The 14,264-nt window shown below is 30.4% G+C and overlaps 6 protein-coding genes across 6 annotated transcripts, besides 3 other annotated features; 1 reads left to right on the top strand and 5 right to left on the bottom strand.

The window, feature by feature from the left end:
- Nucleotides 1–5,559: part of a mobile genetic element that runs on past the window's edge.
- Nucleotides 18–173, bottom strand: TVAGG3_0649500 (uncharacterized protein; the record flags this gene model as incomplete). The annotated part of the gene is made up of 1 exon (XM_051241576.1): nt 18–173. One exon carries the CDS (start codon nt 171–173, stop codon nt 18–20), a length of 156 nt encoding a protein of 51 aa, XP_051088163.1.
- On the bottom strand, nt 282–594 carry TVAGG3_0649490 (uncharacterized protein; the record flags this gene model as incomplete). The annotated part of the gene is made up of 1 exon (XM_051241575.1): nt 282–594. A coding segment is annotated over one exon (313 nt), but the record flags the coding sequence as incomplete, so codon positions are not given.
- TVAGG3_0649480 (phage tail repeat-like family) lies at nt 1,566–2,168 on the bottom strand (the record flags this gene model as incomplete). Its single annotated transcript, XM_051241574.1, has 1 exon — nt 1,566–2,168. The coding sequence occupies one exon, from the start codon at nt 2,166–2,168 to the stop codon at nt 1,566–1,568; it is 603 nt and encodes a 200-aa protein (XP_051088161.1).
- TVAGG3_0649470 (phage tail repeat-like family) lies at nt 2,322–2,822 on the bottom strand (the record flags this gene model as incomplete). The annotated part of the gene is made up of 1 exon (XM_051241573.1): nt 2,322–2,822. A coding segment is annotated over one exon (501 nt), but the record flags the coding sequence as incomplete, so codon positions are not given.
- Nucleotides 5,560–6,594: 1,035 nt separating the features above from the next.
- Nucleotides 6,595–6,623: a mobile genetic element.
- A 226-nt stretch (nt 6,624–6,849) lies between these two features.
- Nucleotides 6,850–7,686: a mobile genetic element.
- Nucleotides 7,687–7,720: 34 nt separating this feature from the next.
- On the bottom strand, nt 7,721–8,738 carry TVAGG3_0649430 (transcription-initiator DNA-binding domain ibd family; the record flags this gene model as incomplete). The annotated part of the gene is made up of 1 exon (XM_001328598.1): nt 8,020–8,706. One exon carries the CDS (start codon nt 8,704–8,706, stop codon nt 8,020–8,022), a length of 687 nt encoding a protein of 228 aa, XP_001328633.1.
- Nucleotides 8,739–11,899: 3,161 nt separating this feature from the next.
- Nucleotides 11,900–13,903, top strand: TVAGG3_0649420 (ankyrin repeat, SAM and basic Leucine zipper domain-containing protein 1 family; the record flags this gene model as incomplete). Its single annotated transcript, XM_001328599.1, has 1 exon — nt 11,900–13,903. One exon carries the CDS (start codon nt 11,900–11,902, stop codon nt 13,901–13,903), a length of 2,004 nt encoding a protein of 667 aa, XP_001328634.1.
- Nucleotides 13,904–14,264: the final 361 nt, after the last annotated feature.

The following is a 14,264-nucleotide window of genomic DNA, read 5'->3' as shown; positions in this document are numbered from 1 at the left end:
CATCTCAGTAAAAAATTTTAGTTTGTTTTGTTTTCAACTGGTTGTTTAGGTTTTTTAAGTCGGTCTAAAACTTCTTGAGGTATAGGAAGAACTTGACAAACACGTGGTTGTGTAACTGCTGGAAGTCGACAAATCCATCTTGAACACATTTGTCTTAAAGCTGTATTGTTCATTTCATCTCAGTAAAAAAATTTACATTCCCCACGTTTGAGGTGGTTGCGGTTGGTTGTTGTTTACCCATTGTTGTGCATGGTTATATCCTCTGTTAAAGAATCTTTCACCTTGGTCCATATAGTGCCCTGCTTGGTTATAGTAGTCATTTGCTTTGTTATAGTAGTTTCCTGCTTGTCTTCCTACATTGTCCATCCATCCTTGAACTTTTCCTCTTGTTTCAGGATTTGGAATAAGATTTGCTGCATCTCGTGCTACCTCCCAACCTTTCTGTACAGTTTGTATAATAGGTTGTGCTTTCTCTTTAAGTATACCTAATGTACTCAAAATCTTCCTTCCAATTCCAAATGCACCTCTAGCTATTGTTCCCACTGCGGGTAAAAATCTGGATGCAACTCCTGCTAATGCGCCAAATAAACCCATTTCTTATGGGTTAAAAATGACGAATTCAAACAAGGACCCCTATGTTTCTAAAGCGACAAAGAAAGCACTCATGATAAAAATCTTTAGTTCAACACCAAATGCTTGGTTTATGGATATCTTGGAAAACATTCCGAGGTATAGAGAAGATGGACCACCATACTGGCTAATATTTGTCGGTCAAAACACAAGATACTGTGAAGCCATACCATTGCAGTCCAAAAATATTTTAGATGTGAAAACTGCTTTGACAATATTCGTTGACAAATACCATCCAACAAAACTGACATCTGACTGTGAAAGTTCTTTCAAATCAGACGATATTAAAAACTATCTGCGTTCAAAAAATGTAAACCAATATTTCATTGTCGACCAAAACCATTCTGCTCTTGGTGTCATTGACAGTTGTATAAAAATCTTAAGAGACTTAAACCAACCACAAGGTGGTGAAGCAAATGAAATGTCATATGACGACAAATATAGACACTTCTCCATGGCAAAGATGAGACAAGTTTTAAATATTTACAATAGCCGTAAACAAAAAGGTTTGGGAAACCATTCCCCTGAAGAAATGAAAAACAACCCTGACTTAGAGAAAGACTATATATTTAATAGTTTAGTCAAAAGAGACAAACAAGAAAGAATGCCAGGCTTCAAACTTCAGAAAGGTGACAAAGTAAAAATAGAAATACCTAAACGCGACCCATATGAAAATACTATTGACTATGACAACAATGGGAACTCGACAGGTACTCGCATTCGTGTTCGTAAAATAGAAGAAAGTATACAAGAGAATATTATGAAGTTTTAGGCAAACATGGCAAAATGTACAGACTGCAAGCAGAAGATAAAACTACTATTGTCAGACCTCGTTTCAAACTTGTTAAAGTTCAAGGTGGTATACTTTCAAAGACAGTTCCTAACAAATATAAGACAACTCCTGACGAATATGCTAAAGAAGTTGAAAATGACGACTAAGCAATTCTATACCATGCGTAAACTGTCATGTAAGGTGGCATGTAGTCTTTACTTTGTCCCGTTGTTTGCGTATACCCTGAAACGCGATGTGTATGGTTTCCATCTCCCTGTGTGCTACCCCAGAAACAATTTATAGCAAACTGAACGTTGTCTTTAACATCATATCCTTTACCTTTTTTCATTGCTGACCAATCCCAAAATCTATGCTTATGCCAACCTGCTTGAGATGTACTTAAATCTACGTAGTGACTATGCGCAGGTAAGTTTTCACCTGAAATCGTTTTACTTCCACCTGTTTCCTTTGAAGAGTTTGCACAATACAAAAACCTGTCGACTATTTGAGTCCAAGTTCCAAAACCAAGTACTACTTCTGGTCTGGTAGAGTTCATTGACGTGTAAATAGAACCTATAGGATATACTGTTTGAAGTATTTCTGTCTTTAACGTTTGAAGCTCTGTTTTGTCAGCTTTCTTATCTAACTCATCGTTAACATATGTTTTGTCAGCTTTTTTATCTAACTCAACGTTAACATATGTTTTGTCAGCTTTGTTGTCATATAAATCTTGAGCAGTGAATTTAACTTTGTTTTCATCCTCCATGACATAGACATTTCTACATCTAGTGTATTTCATCGTCGTTATGTCTTCATCCGATGTTAAACCTTGTGGAAAGTTAGGAGGTTTCCAAAGTAGTACATCCCCACCAGTTCCATCAGGTTCTTCAACCGTTCCTTCAATATTTTCTATACCAACAGTTGCGAAGAAATCGTGTGTATGAGTCTTTTTAGAATATTCTTTGTCAGCTCTTGTCACTTCACTTGACATTTTATTGTCAACATATGTTTTATCCGCTTTGTCATCTAACATTGCTGGTAGTTCATCTACGTCATAGATGTTATGTGTATGATGTTTTTGTGGGTATGTTCTATCTGTCCATGCGAGAATATAGTCTCTTGTTGCATCTACATACTCTTTGTCAGCTTTGTTGTCAATATCTGCCTTCAAAAGAAGTTCATCTATAGGTTTCTCGTTTAAAGTTCTTTTTGTTGGATTTATACAAACAGTATGGTTCTTACTGTCTTGAAACAGAAACTCGTCTGTCAATGGGTTTATCGTCAGTTTTAAGTTTCCTTCTTTCAATGACTCAGATATCTTAGAATAGTTTGAAAAGTTTGTTGTGTTCTTATTTAGAGCTTGCAAAATGAGTTGTCGGTTGTGTTGTATTTCTCTCATAGACGCTGTTTCTTTCGACATTTTTTTCTAGATAAAATATGCTTTCAATAGAAAAGAAAATTCAAGAGTTGCTACAACTAAACCATTAGATGAACTTTTTACGAATGTCGGTCAAAAGTTTGAGACAGAGACCGTAAAGCATGAAGGCTATCGTTTTGACTACCCATTGAGATGGCTAAGAGACCCATCTGTCACAAAAGCTATTGGCTTTCGTAGAATAAAATTTGTGTCTGTAGAAGATAAAAGTTTCCCATTTATTGTAAGGTTTCATATAGATTATATATCTGAAGGGAAACGAAAAATGTGGGAAGAAATTGAGCTAATACAAGTTGACCTTTCATCTTCTCTACAGACTGCGTTAAAAAATATAGAAGATAAAATAAATTCATGTTATGCAAAATATGCTGATGAATATGCAAATACCGAGAGCACACTTTATGTGAGAATTGTATATGACAAACAAAATTCACAGTGTCATTTCAAATCTACGAAGACAATCCAAAGAAAGACGAACAAATATATACAGAATTCACTGCAATGTCATGGTATTATTTGCAAAGAATGTTAAATCAGAAAGTCGAACTTCCTTTAGCAAATATTTACAGTCGATATGCAAGAGATGAACCATATTTATTTAAAGATGTTTTCGACTCAGATGCTATTATAGTTCATGCTTCATTTTCTGGCGCACAAAACTCTTTTTATGCTTGGCAAATGACTTTTACGAAAAACCTACAAAGCTATATGAACCACCAAGTGGAAGTATTTCAGACTTTCAAGTATGGTTTACTACAGATGGAAGAAAGAGAATAATTCCATTATACCATGCGTTTTACTTAGAACTTAGTTTCATATACAACTACTATCGAACGGTAAAAATATAATTTTTAATACGGTTGAGGTGTTGGATTTGGTTGCCAACTAGACTGTGGTGCAGGTTCAGGCTGTTGTATAACAGGAGCTTGTTCTTCTGGTTCAGGGTCTTTAGGTATAAACCAACGAACTGACCTACTCTTTTACCAATATTTTTGACTCCGTTCCAAATTCCTCTTCCGACAGATTTTATTCCATTCCATATACCTCTTCCAACATTTCGAAAGAAGTTTCCTATTCTTCCAAAGAAACCCATTTTACTATATGTAAAAATCTAATGTCCGCCTAGTCTCTTACGTTTCCTGTTGAGTTCCATAGCATTCTTTAAACTGGAGCTCATACATTCTGTTTCTCCTCTGGTAGAAAACATATTCTGGGTCAACTCCTGTGTTCGCGTCATCTGCATAAAGTTGTTTATATCCCACTTCAGGTTTGTATAAAACTCTTTCCATCTCATATTTGCATACCATGGTGGCAAACCTAACGCAGCGTCATTTGACATGGCAGTTTGCATTTGTACATCTGTTGGCACTTGACCATAGTTTGCCATTGCAGTTTGTATTCTAACTTCATTTGGAATATTCTCTGGGTTTGGTTGTCCAGGTTGCTGCGCATTCGCTAAGTTCTGTGCGTCCATTTAATATTAGATAAAAATATCTCTTACGAGTACATATACTGGACATTTGCAGGCATTGGTTCATCTTCATATTCTCTGTACCTTTCTGCCACGTCAAAGAAATAAATGACACAATGGAAAAAACCTAAAACAAGTAGTCCTATTTCAAACCACATTTACTTACTAATAAAATTTCTTTATTGTGACACTTTCTCCAGTTTATAGGACCTCTCTCATATTCTATCTTGTCATATATAAACTCATAGTCATGTATGTCCTCTAACCATCTCATAACGGTTTCCAAACACTTTTATCGGATGTAAAGTAAAAGCATGGATGGTTATGTAAAACGTCTAAAGTTCTAAAGAGTCTCTCAAAGTCCAGTCTACTTGGTATTGAAAATCCCATGTGTTATAGAACGGCGGGTCCACTATAAAGAAAACATTTTCCTTGTCTTTATATTTTTTCATACAAACTCTGTCCAATGACATCTCACAAACTCTATACCCTCAATATATTTTTCTATGTCCTCTTTGAAAACATTTGTATAGTTAAGATATAAAACTTTTGACATAAGTGTTTCAATGTCATGAACTCTTATAGAACCACTATATAATAGTCTAGCAGATATACTATCCCAGTCTATATATTCTGCTTTTTTCAAAACCTCTCTCACAATATTTTTCTTATCTAATGGTATACGTTCCATCTTACCTATAGGTATCTTTTCTTTTAACTCTTTCAATATATTGTTTGTGTCTGGAATATGTTTGAGACGGTCCATATAGTTGTCGAAGTCATTGCATATAATCTTTGAGTCTGGGAATATTATATGACATAAATGGGATATATAGAAACTTCCACCGAACAAATCTACAAATGTTAGACCATTCGGTAGTTTCTTAAGTTCTCTCAATATAATATCTTTACATTTACTCTTATTTCCAAAGAACGGTAACGGTGGTTTTGTAAAATTCATTTTATATACAATAATAAAAATGTTTTTTCCTGAAAAGTGACAGAAAAGTGACAAAACATGAAAACATATATAATTTGTGAAAAGCGAAACATTATATAATGTTTTCGACCCAGAAGAAGGCTTCTTCCCAGAAGCAATGGAGGAAGAAGAAGAGTCCTCCGAATTCACACCAGAAGACTAACAATTTTCCGAATAAAAACTTCATTTATACTAAACATCTTCGGGCTAGAGGGCACGAAGTGCCTGGAAGCCCCACTACCTTTTTTTTTTTTTTTTTTTTTTTTTTTTTTTTTTTCAATATTGTATGAATTCTTACGTTTACAAAAAAAGTCACATAACCCATCTACTATACTACTTATTAATGATTTGAAGGCAAAAGCCAAAAACTTAATAGATAAAACGCTCTTTCTATATAGATCAACTTCTATTATTAAATTTATAAAAATGGAGAGATTTTGCAAATTATTTTCTAATATATTATATTTATAATCATTTTATTTATCCCATTAATAATTGTGAACCCAGAACATCTTCCCTTCAAAGTGCCAAGCATCAACACACATTCTCACTCACAAATTTTTAAAACTCATTGCCAAAAATCTAAAAAACTCACAATTTTTTTTAAATTGATAACCCTCAAACCGTTTCCAATCAATAATTTGAGAGTCTATATGATAATGTAAAAGTTAAAACATTCAAGTATTTAAGTATTTCTTTAAAATCTTAAGTTTTTTATTTTTCCAATAAAATTCTAATATCAAATATTTTTATTTAACGATTAATTTTATTTATATTTTTATAGTTTTTTTTTAAGAAAAAATATTGTTAGGGTTTTATGGATTTTCAATTAATATACAAGATAATTCATGAATGTATATATTTCCAAGTTTTTAAGGATGCAACACTTTACATTTGTAAACTGTCAAAAATGAAGTCACGCTATTTTTCATGCATTACATTGTAATGCATGAAACCGAAATACCCAAATGCAGATACAGAAAGGTTGTGGCAAATATGGGATACAGATACAGGCATGACCGCTGTTGACACATTCACAGCGTAATAATAAACATAATTTTTTAATTTCATTTTTAACAAGTTTTTTTAAATGTATGTAATGAATAATTCATTAGAATATGATAATGCACATTGTAACAGAATAGAACAATCACCAAATTTTTTTTTGAAATTAAAAAATAAAAGTAAAAAGTATAAAGTAATCTAATCAAAAAAGATATTTAAAAGAATTTTGGAAAAAACAGAATAAGGATAATGATATTATTTTAGATACACAATCGATGTACTGAAGAATAATCCGGTAAAATGATGATATAAAATTAGATTATTTTACAAGTAGCTAAAAGAATAAAACTATAATATAAAATAAATGAAGTTTAATGAAACAATAAAGGTTAAATAAATAATAAAGATTTTTATTTTATATCAGTATTGAGAAGAAGTAACAGCTGACACTTGGTAGACAACTTCTTTATGTCTAGGAAATTCTATCTTGCCTTTTATTTTTTTCTCGCTGTGAAACGTATTCGGTCATTTTTTTAAAAATTATTTTTTGTTAGAGATAAGAGCTAAAACTCGGTAGACAACTTCTTTATGTCTAGAAAATTCTATCTTGCCTTTTATTTTTTTCTCGCTGTGAAACGTATTCGGTCATTTTTTTAAAAATTATTTTTTGTTAGAGATAAGAGCTAAAACTCGGTAAACAACTTCTTTATGTCTAGAAAATTCTATCTTGCCTTTTATTTTTTTCTCGCTGTGAAACGTATTCGGTCATTTTTTTAAAAATTAATTTTTTGTTAGAGATAAGAGCTAAAACTTTGCAGACAACTCCCCCATGTCTAGCAAATTTAACATTCGTCTCCCATTTTTATATATTTGGTTTAGAATGTTCGAAAATGCGTAATATGGTTATTAATATTAATTGAAAAGAACCTTGAATTAATTCAATCTGATCTCACAAAATATTTTAAATTACAAACTTTGTAGTTTGAATAGATAATTGGTATTAAACTCAAATAACTAGTTTATTTTTGAATAAAAATTATTTGAATTTATTCAATTTTGTGAATTTTCCTTCAAAAATCAAGTTTAAATATCTTATTTGCCATATAATTATAAATACAATGAAACATATTCGAAATTGAAAAGAATGACTTTTTCTGTTCTTTCAATCATTCAATTTGAATTTTGCAATATTGGATTTCTCATTAAATAGCTATTAAAAACAACAAGCAATTTAACTTACATTCAAATTTATTTGTGTTATATTCAATCTTCTCAAAACTTATAATTTTCGGCTATAGCATGATTATATGCTATATAATATAATAAACCTATAATAGTATCATTCTTTCAATTATTTGAAGAGAAAACCGAAGAAATCTATTTTCGGTCTATAACACTGAAAATAATATATGTTTTGAGAGAGTCTGACAAATAATTTTTACATATGACATACTAGTAGAGTCATTCATTGGTATTCAAGAATCAAATAAAATTTCATCGAATTTAAAAATTGAAATATAGACAAAGAAATTCTCCGTCGTAGATAAATATTTTAATAACCAAACGTACATTAATTTTGTCTGCCTCCAAGTGACCAATCGTATAAATTTTTTCTGAATCCGATGATTTTGAGAGCTGAATTAATTCCTCTCAAAAATTGTGATATAATTATTCGCATACGTTTTACAAACATGCAAATTTTACATAAGATTACAACAATAAAAAGCTTAAACTAAATCAAGCTCAATAGAAGGTGTCCGAGTATCAATATCAAATGGAACTCCTAAACCAAATCTGTCGATCAATAATAGAGGATCGAAGGAATCGACTTCATCTTCCTTCTTGACTGTGTTGAAATTGATGTTTGGAATTGGAAGAGGTTTGGATCTTCCGCAATCGATTGAAACTTCTGTCTGGATAGTTGGTTGATTTACCGGTTGAACGGTAGAGGGTGGAGAAACGGGTGATGCGCATTGTCCAACGCATTGTCTGATCGTCCATTGCCTCAATTCGTTGATATTATCCTTTAAAATTGGAATCGCCATTACAAGTGAGTTTGTAGGTTCTGCACGGCCAAAATTGACGGAATAGCCCATCTTGTGGAGTGATCCGTTGATTGATGACTTGCACTTGAAGATCAGGAGCTTCAATTGACGAGTATTGACTGCGATCCCATTCGGAAGCCAGCAAACTCCGCAAACGAGGCATCTACGCCAGTCGTCCGCATCACCACGGATGCAAAAGCGTTTGATTAACTCCAGAATCTCTGTAAAATTCCCAACTCTTTTATTCCTCTGATTCTTTGCGTAATGTGTGGATAAAGAAACCCTTAATATACCATACTGGAACTTATCAAAGTCATTGAGGATACACCAGTAGTTTGGAAACTGGAAGAATGCACCGAGATTCTGCATATTAAGTGAATTCAAAATTGACATAAATATACAAAAATTTCAATAATAACGATCATATTTTTTTCAAAATATCTTTTTTTTTAAATTGAGAAGGCAATAAAAATCATTTACTTGTCATTCAACAGGCATCTGTGCAACCTTCTTGTTAGAAGCTTCTAATGATATTTGTTGATAATATGTCATGATTGTTATAAAATCATCCATAAATGTCAGTTTTGGATGAGCAATCTGTTTCAAATTTTTGATAAGATAAGTAATTAATTACATAATTATGGTACATTCTGTATATAGGTTACGTTTTGCCTATCAGTTGGCCAATTTTCCGATTCGTTTTTATTTTTTTAATCCTAAACATGCCCGATCCTCAAAATAACGATGTAAAAATGTTTATTATATTATGAGTATTGATAATATTATCCGAACACAGAATTTTATTTTTTCGATTTGTTGGATTGGCAAAAAAAATTACTGAAATTTTCATCATACGATTGTTTTGTTATAATTAGATTTTGTAATGTAATTAGAACTATTTCAGCAACTGATTATGGCAATACGATATAAAAGAATGAGAAGGGATTTTGAAAAATCAAAATTCGGATGTTAACAGTAAAGATTTGAACTTCTCTATTAATGCTAAAAATATATGAGAGTTATGACAAAGATTTAAAAGTAATTTCAATAATTTTTCGAAAAAAACTTTCTATTCTGATTTCCATATTCATCAATCAAGCTTTAAAGATTCTGTATATGCGTATTTGAATAGAAATACTTAATGAATCTTGGCTTATAAGTAGAATTGTGTTGTAAAAGCTTATATTTTTATAATAATCTAGTTAAAATGATCAAAATTATATAACCATAAAGTATGAAAACCTATATTTAAGCGTTGATGCTTTACAACGCTTTGATTTTTACTTTCATTATTTATATACATTTTGGCATTTCTCTTTTGAGATTCGTATTTTCATTAACTTTATTTATCAAATCCACTAAAATAATCTGATTTTAATCTTTTTTCTATCCGAATTTTCGAAACTTTTATGAAAAACCTTGCGTATATACTAAAAATACAGATTTGCTTGTATTTTGACAGTTATTTTGGATATGGATGCAATCATATTCAAAATCGATCATTTGCATTTTATGATAAAATGTCAGGAAAATTTCAATTATTTCATTCAATTTTGTAAAATTTCCTTAAGAGTTTCGCATAATCAAAAAATTTGATTGTTGTAATCTAATCACATTATATCGTTAAAGATGTATCAATTATTTGAACAGCATTCAATATTTCTGATTTAACTATCGTTTTCTGTTCTTATCGTTTTTGGAATTGGCAAAAGCATCGAATTTGAATTTAATATAAGATTCAACTTTCGCGCATTGTATATTTCTTGTATACTTTATTAAAATCAATAAAATCGATCATTTTTTGCAGATGTGCAGTTTTGGAATGGATACTCCGCTGAATGATAAAACTCATAAAAGGCTAACCGATTTAGAGCAAATTCCTTGAAGAACATTTATTTATAAACTTTTTGCTATATTAATGACATCAAAACAAACAATACCCAGATTTGCCTTACTTTTACCACCTCTCTAAAGCTGGGGACACCGCCTATCGTTGGTATTAGCTATTAAATAGAACCACCAAGGGTATTTTTCGAACTGCTGGTGTAGTGTAGTTGAAACATCCGACATAATGATTCATTATGCCAAGGTTTAATTCTCATTTAGCCAATTTTTTTCTTTTTTGGATCATGAATTTTTTTTTGGGTCACTATAAGATTTGTTTCATGTTCTAAATCTGCTGCATATGTAATCTATTTTTATTTACCTATTTTTTAAAAATCTATTGGATTGCCAAATTTGAATATATTTAAAATTATAAAACTCCAAAAAAACTATAAATATATGTTTTATGCATAGTGCCGATACTCAAATATCAGATTACTTAGATCCATGAATAATATCCGAATTTTTTTTTCTTAAAATTAAACTTCAAAACTTCTTCCAATCTTATTCTTAATCAATTGTAAATTTTTAAAACCATTTTTTAAAATAATTTTGCGTAAATTTTATTCTCATGTTGTTTTAATCGAAAATTGATACATTTTCAAAAAATAATATTGACTTATGAAATTCATTTTTAAGGTGAAATAGTATTGTTTTTATTAAAGTATATGAATAATATATAAAAAATTAATGAATAATATAAGCAGATTTTTAGTTTACAAAACAAATATGAGCAATGCAATTTCAAACTTTTGCTGGCAATTTCGATATTGCTCAAGTTTGTAGTATTTGTGATACCTATAACATCGGCTTAATCAAAATTCGATTTTTCTTATGAGTTATTGAGAAAATTTGATTGCAATGAGAAGGATTTCGACTTTTGATAAACTAAGAGCTGAGCTTTAGGGGTTCAGTTCATTTATGGCTGTAGTTTGATGCGTAGATCTCTTTTTTATTGTAAATTCTTTCAGCATGGAGATCGAGAATGAATCTTTTGAGAACTTTATGAGTTTTTACACCCGTAAAGAGGTCCTTCGAGGAAAGATAGTCCAGACTACATGAAGATGTGGGTTAACCAAAAAAATCCGATGGTTTCCCCATATTCATGTAGATCTTCGAAAAAATGAGCACCAAAAAAGCCAAAAAAATAGGCTTTTTATTGGATTTGTACACTAGATCAATAATCTATTTAGGATCTGACACTCTTTTTAGCCAGAGATATGAGGTCCTTTCTAGGAAAACGATCTATTCATCCATAAAAAAAATGAATTATCGTTTTCCCCAGAAATTACATGGGGAGTGGTAAAAGTAAGGCAAATCTGGGTAAATAATAATTCATAAATGCCTCGCAAAATATCTTTCAATTTCTCAAAATCTAAGCTAGTTTAGCATTATTATAAGCAGAAGAACTTGTAAAAATTAAGAAATAAAAAATTTACTAAATATTAAGAAAGAAAAAAGGGTCATCTTTGAGATTTTATCACTTCTAATTATGGAGTGATCTACATCTTGGCAGATGGCGATTTATCGCCCGAGGTCGGAAAATTTTTTGAAGAAACCTCAGGTTTTGTCGAAAAATCACCGGCCTCACAAGCTTATATATATCAAAATTTTAAATATTTTTTTAAAATTCTGACTTTTTAGCGAAACCTTCATAAGAAGTGAAATTTCAATTGTTATGGAAGTATCTTCGATTTGTGAATGTTCAATTCCAGAATCGATGCAAATTGTTTCTAAAATAAGTGAAGAAATATGGAGTGCACTATCAAAAGAAGATTTCACAGCAATTTTCAACAAATTAAAATCTGATTATCAAGATAAACCAAATATTTCTCTTATACTTTCCTCATTTAATGTAAAACCAATCAAATCATATCTTAATACTAGTTCTAATCAAGTCGCAATTAAAATGATTCAGAACAATCAAAATGAAGATTTCGAAATTCTATTCAATAATAAGTATAATAATGGAGAAAACATAGATAATGATGATATAGAGCTTAAAGAATTCATTGAATGTGCTGCTCTTAAAGGAAATGAAGAAATCTTTAGATTCTTAAAATTAAATGGAATCAAAGAAACACAACAAACTTATAAATACGCAATAATGTCTGGTAATTTTGAAATAATTAATCTTCTCTCAGAGACAGGGCATGATTTTGGAACAAATCTAATCACAGCAGTTGAATTCAATCAGAATGAAATAGCCGATTGGATTATGTTAAACTATAAATTCAAACCATTCGATCCATATATTTGTTTCAAAAATTTAAACATAAAAGCTTTTTTATATTGTGTTTACAACAAAATTGGAAACACATTGAAAGAACTTATTCTTGCTGAATGTTTTGATTTAGCTTCTATTGTAGTTAATGATGGAAATCAATTGAAACAAGTCGATTACATGAATTTAATCAAATTAAATCAAAAAGATATTGTTGAATTTATATTGAAATTCAATTTTGAGATTATTCAACATGATAAAAATGATGAAATGAAACCATTTTTAATTTACGCAATTGAACAATTCGATACTGAAACAGTTTGTATTTTAAATGATCATGGAGCAGATGTTAACTCTATTCATTCCTATAAAGTCCATGATCATGTATATCAAAAGTCAGCTCTAATGTATGCAATCGAAAAAGTTAATTCTGCATTAGTACAAAGTCTGATTAAAAATGGAGCAAATGTTAATATCAAACTTGAAAGTGAGAAATCACTAATCCAGTATGCAATCGATGCAAAATCAAGTGAAATTATAAAGAATTTAATTGACAATGATTTCGATCTTTCTAATTCTAATGATTCGCATGATCAAATATGTCAAATTGCAGATATTTGTGATTATACAGTTATTCAATCAATATTCACTCATTTTCCTGAAACAAACATTTATTATCCAAATTCACAAGAATCATTTTTACCAAAGCATGTTGTTCATTTTCCTGATGAACTTATACGTCAATTGGTAGAGAAATACAAATGCATCAATGTTAAATATCATAATGGCAAGAAATCTCTGTATTATGCATTTAATGAATCTGATGATGTTAACAAGATAAAACTAATGGCTGAGCTCGGAGCTGATATTGAGAATTGTTTTTCTCAAATAGATGAAGAACAAAAGAAATTTTCTCAGGCAATTCAAGAACCAAAAGAAACTCTTGAAAATTATAAAACAAAAACATCTCCCGAACATTTGGATGCTTTACGTAACGATGATGAAGAATTCAACAGTGATTATGATGAAGATAATCTAGATGATTATCAAAATAAAACACCTTTACCAATTACAAAAGAATTTTGTTCAATAATATTGAATTTACTCAAAATTAGTTATCCATCTTCAAATGATTTCAAGGTTGATTATGAATCATTTTTTGATCAGCTTCTTTATAAAACAGATAGTTTCATCATTACTACAATAAATCTGATGATTGTGAATGGATTTGATCTAAACTTCCAGAATAGATCAGCCATTTACTTTGCAAAAGTACACAATAAAATCACTCTGCTTCAGAATTTTTTATATGCTTATCCATTCAATTCTCAGTCAAAGGCTCAAGTATTTCTTATAATAGCAAGGCAAATTGGTTTTGGTAGATTTGAATCCCTAGAAAATAATGATGTAAATATCACTAATAGTGCAGGACTGAACATCCTTCATTATGCAATGTAAAAAAATACTGATATTGAAACTATAAGAGTTTTGATTCTATTAGGAGTTGATATTAATGGATTGACACCTTACAATGAACTTCCACTTACTCTTGCTGCACAGTATAAAAGAGATTATGAATTGATAAAATTGCTCATTGATTGTGGTGCTAGTATTTTACTCAGAGATAGCTATGGAAAGAATTTCATTGATTATTTTATTTATAACAATTTAGATAGAAGAATTATTCTTCATATAATTGATTTAGATTTAGAGTTTAACTACTCAAAAGTTAAACGTTGGGCAATTGATAATGAATACTCAGATGTTATTGCCGCGTTAGAAGAATAGGATTTCTAGCTAACTTATCCATATAACTTTT

Source organism: Trichomonas vaginalis, chromosome III (genome assembly GCF_026262505.1).
Source record: "Trichomonas vaginalis G3 chromosome III, whole genome shotgun sequence".
Classification (NCBI taxonomy): domain Eukaryota; phylum Parabasalia; order Trichomonadida; family Trichomonadidae; genus Trichomonas; species Trichomonas vaginalis.
The sequence above is the reverse complement of the archived record's forward strand: the minus strand, read 5'-3'. Positions and strand labels throughout refer to the sequence as shown.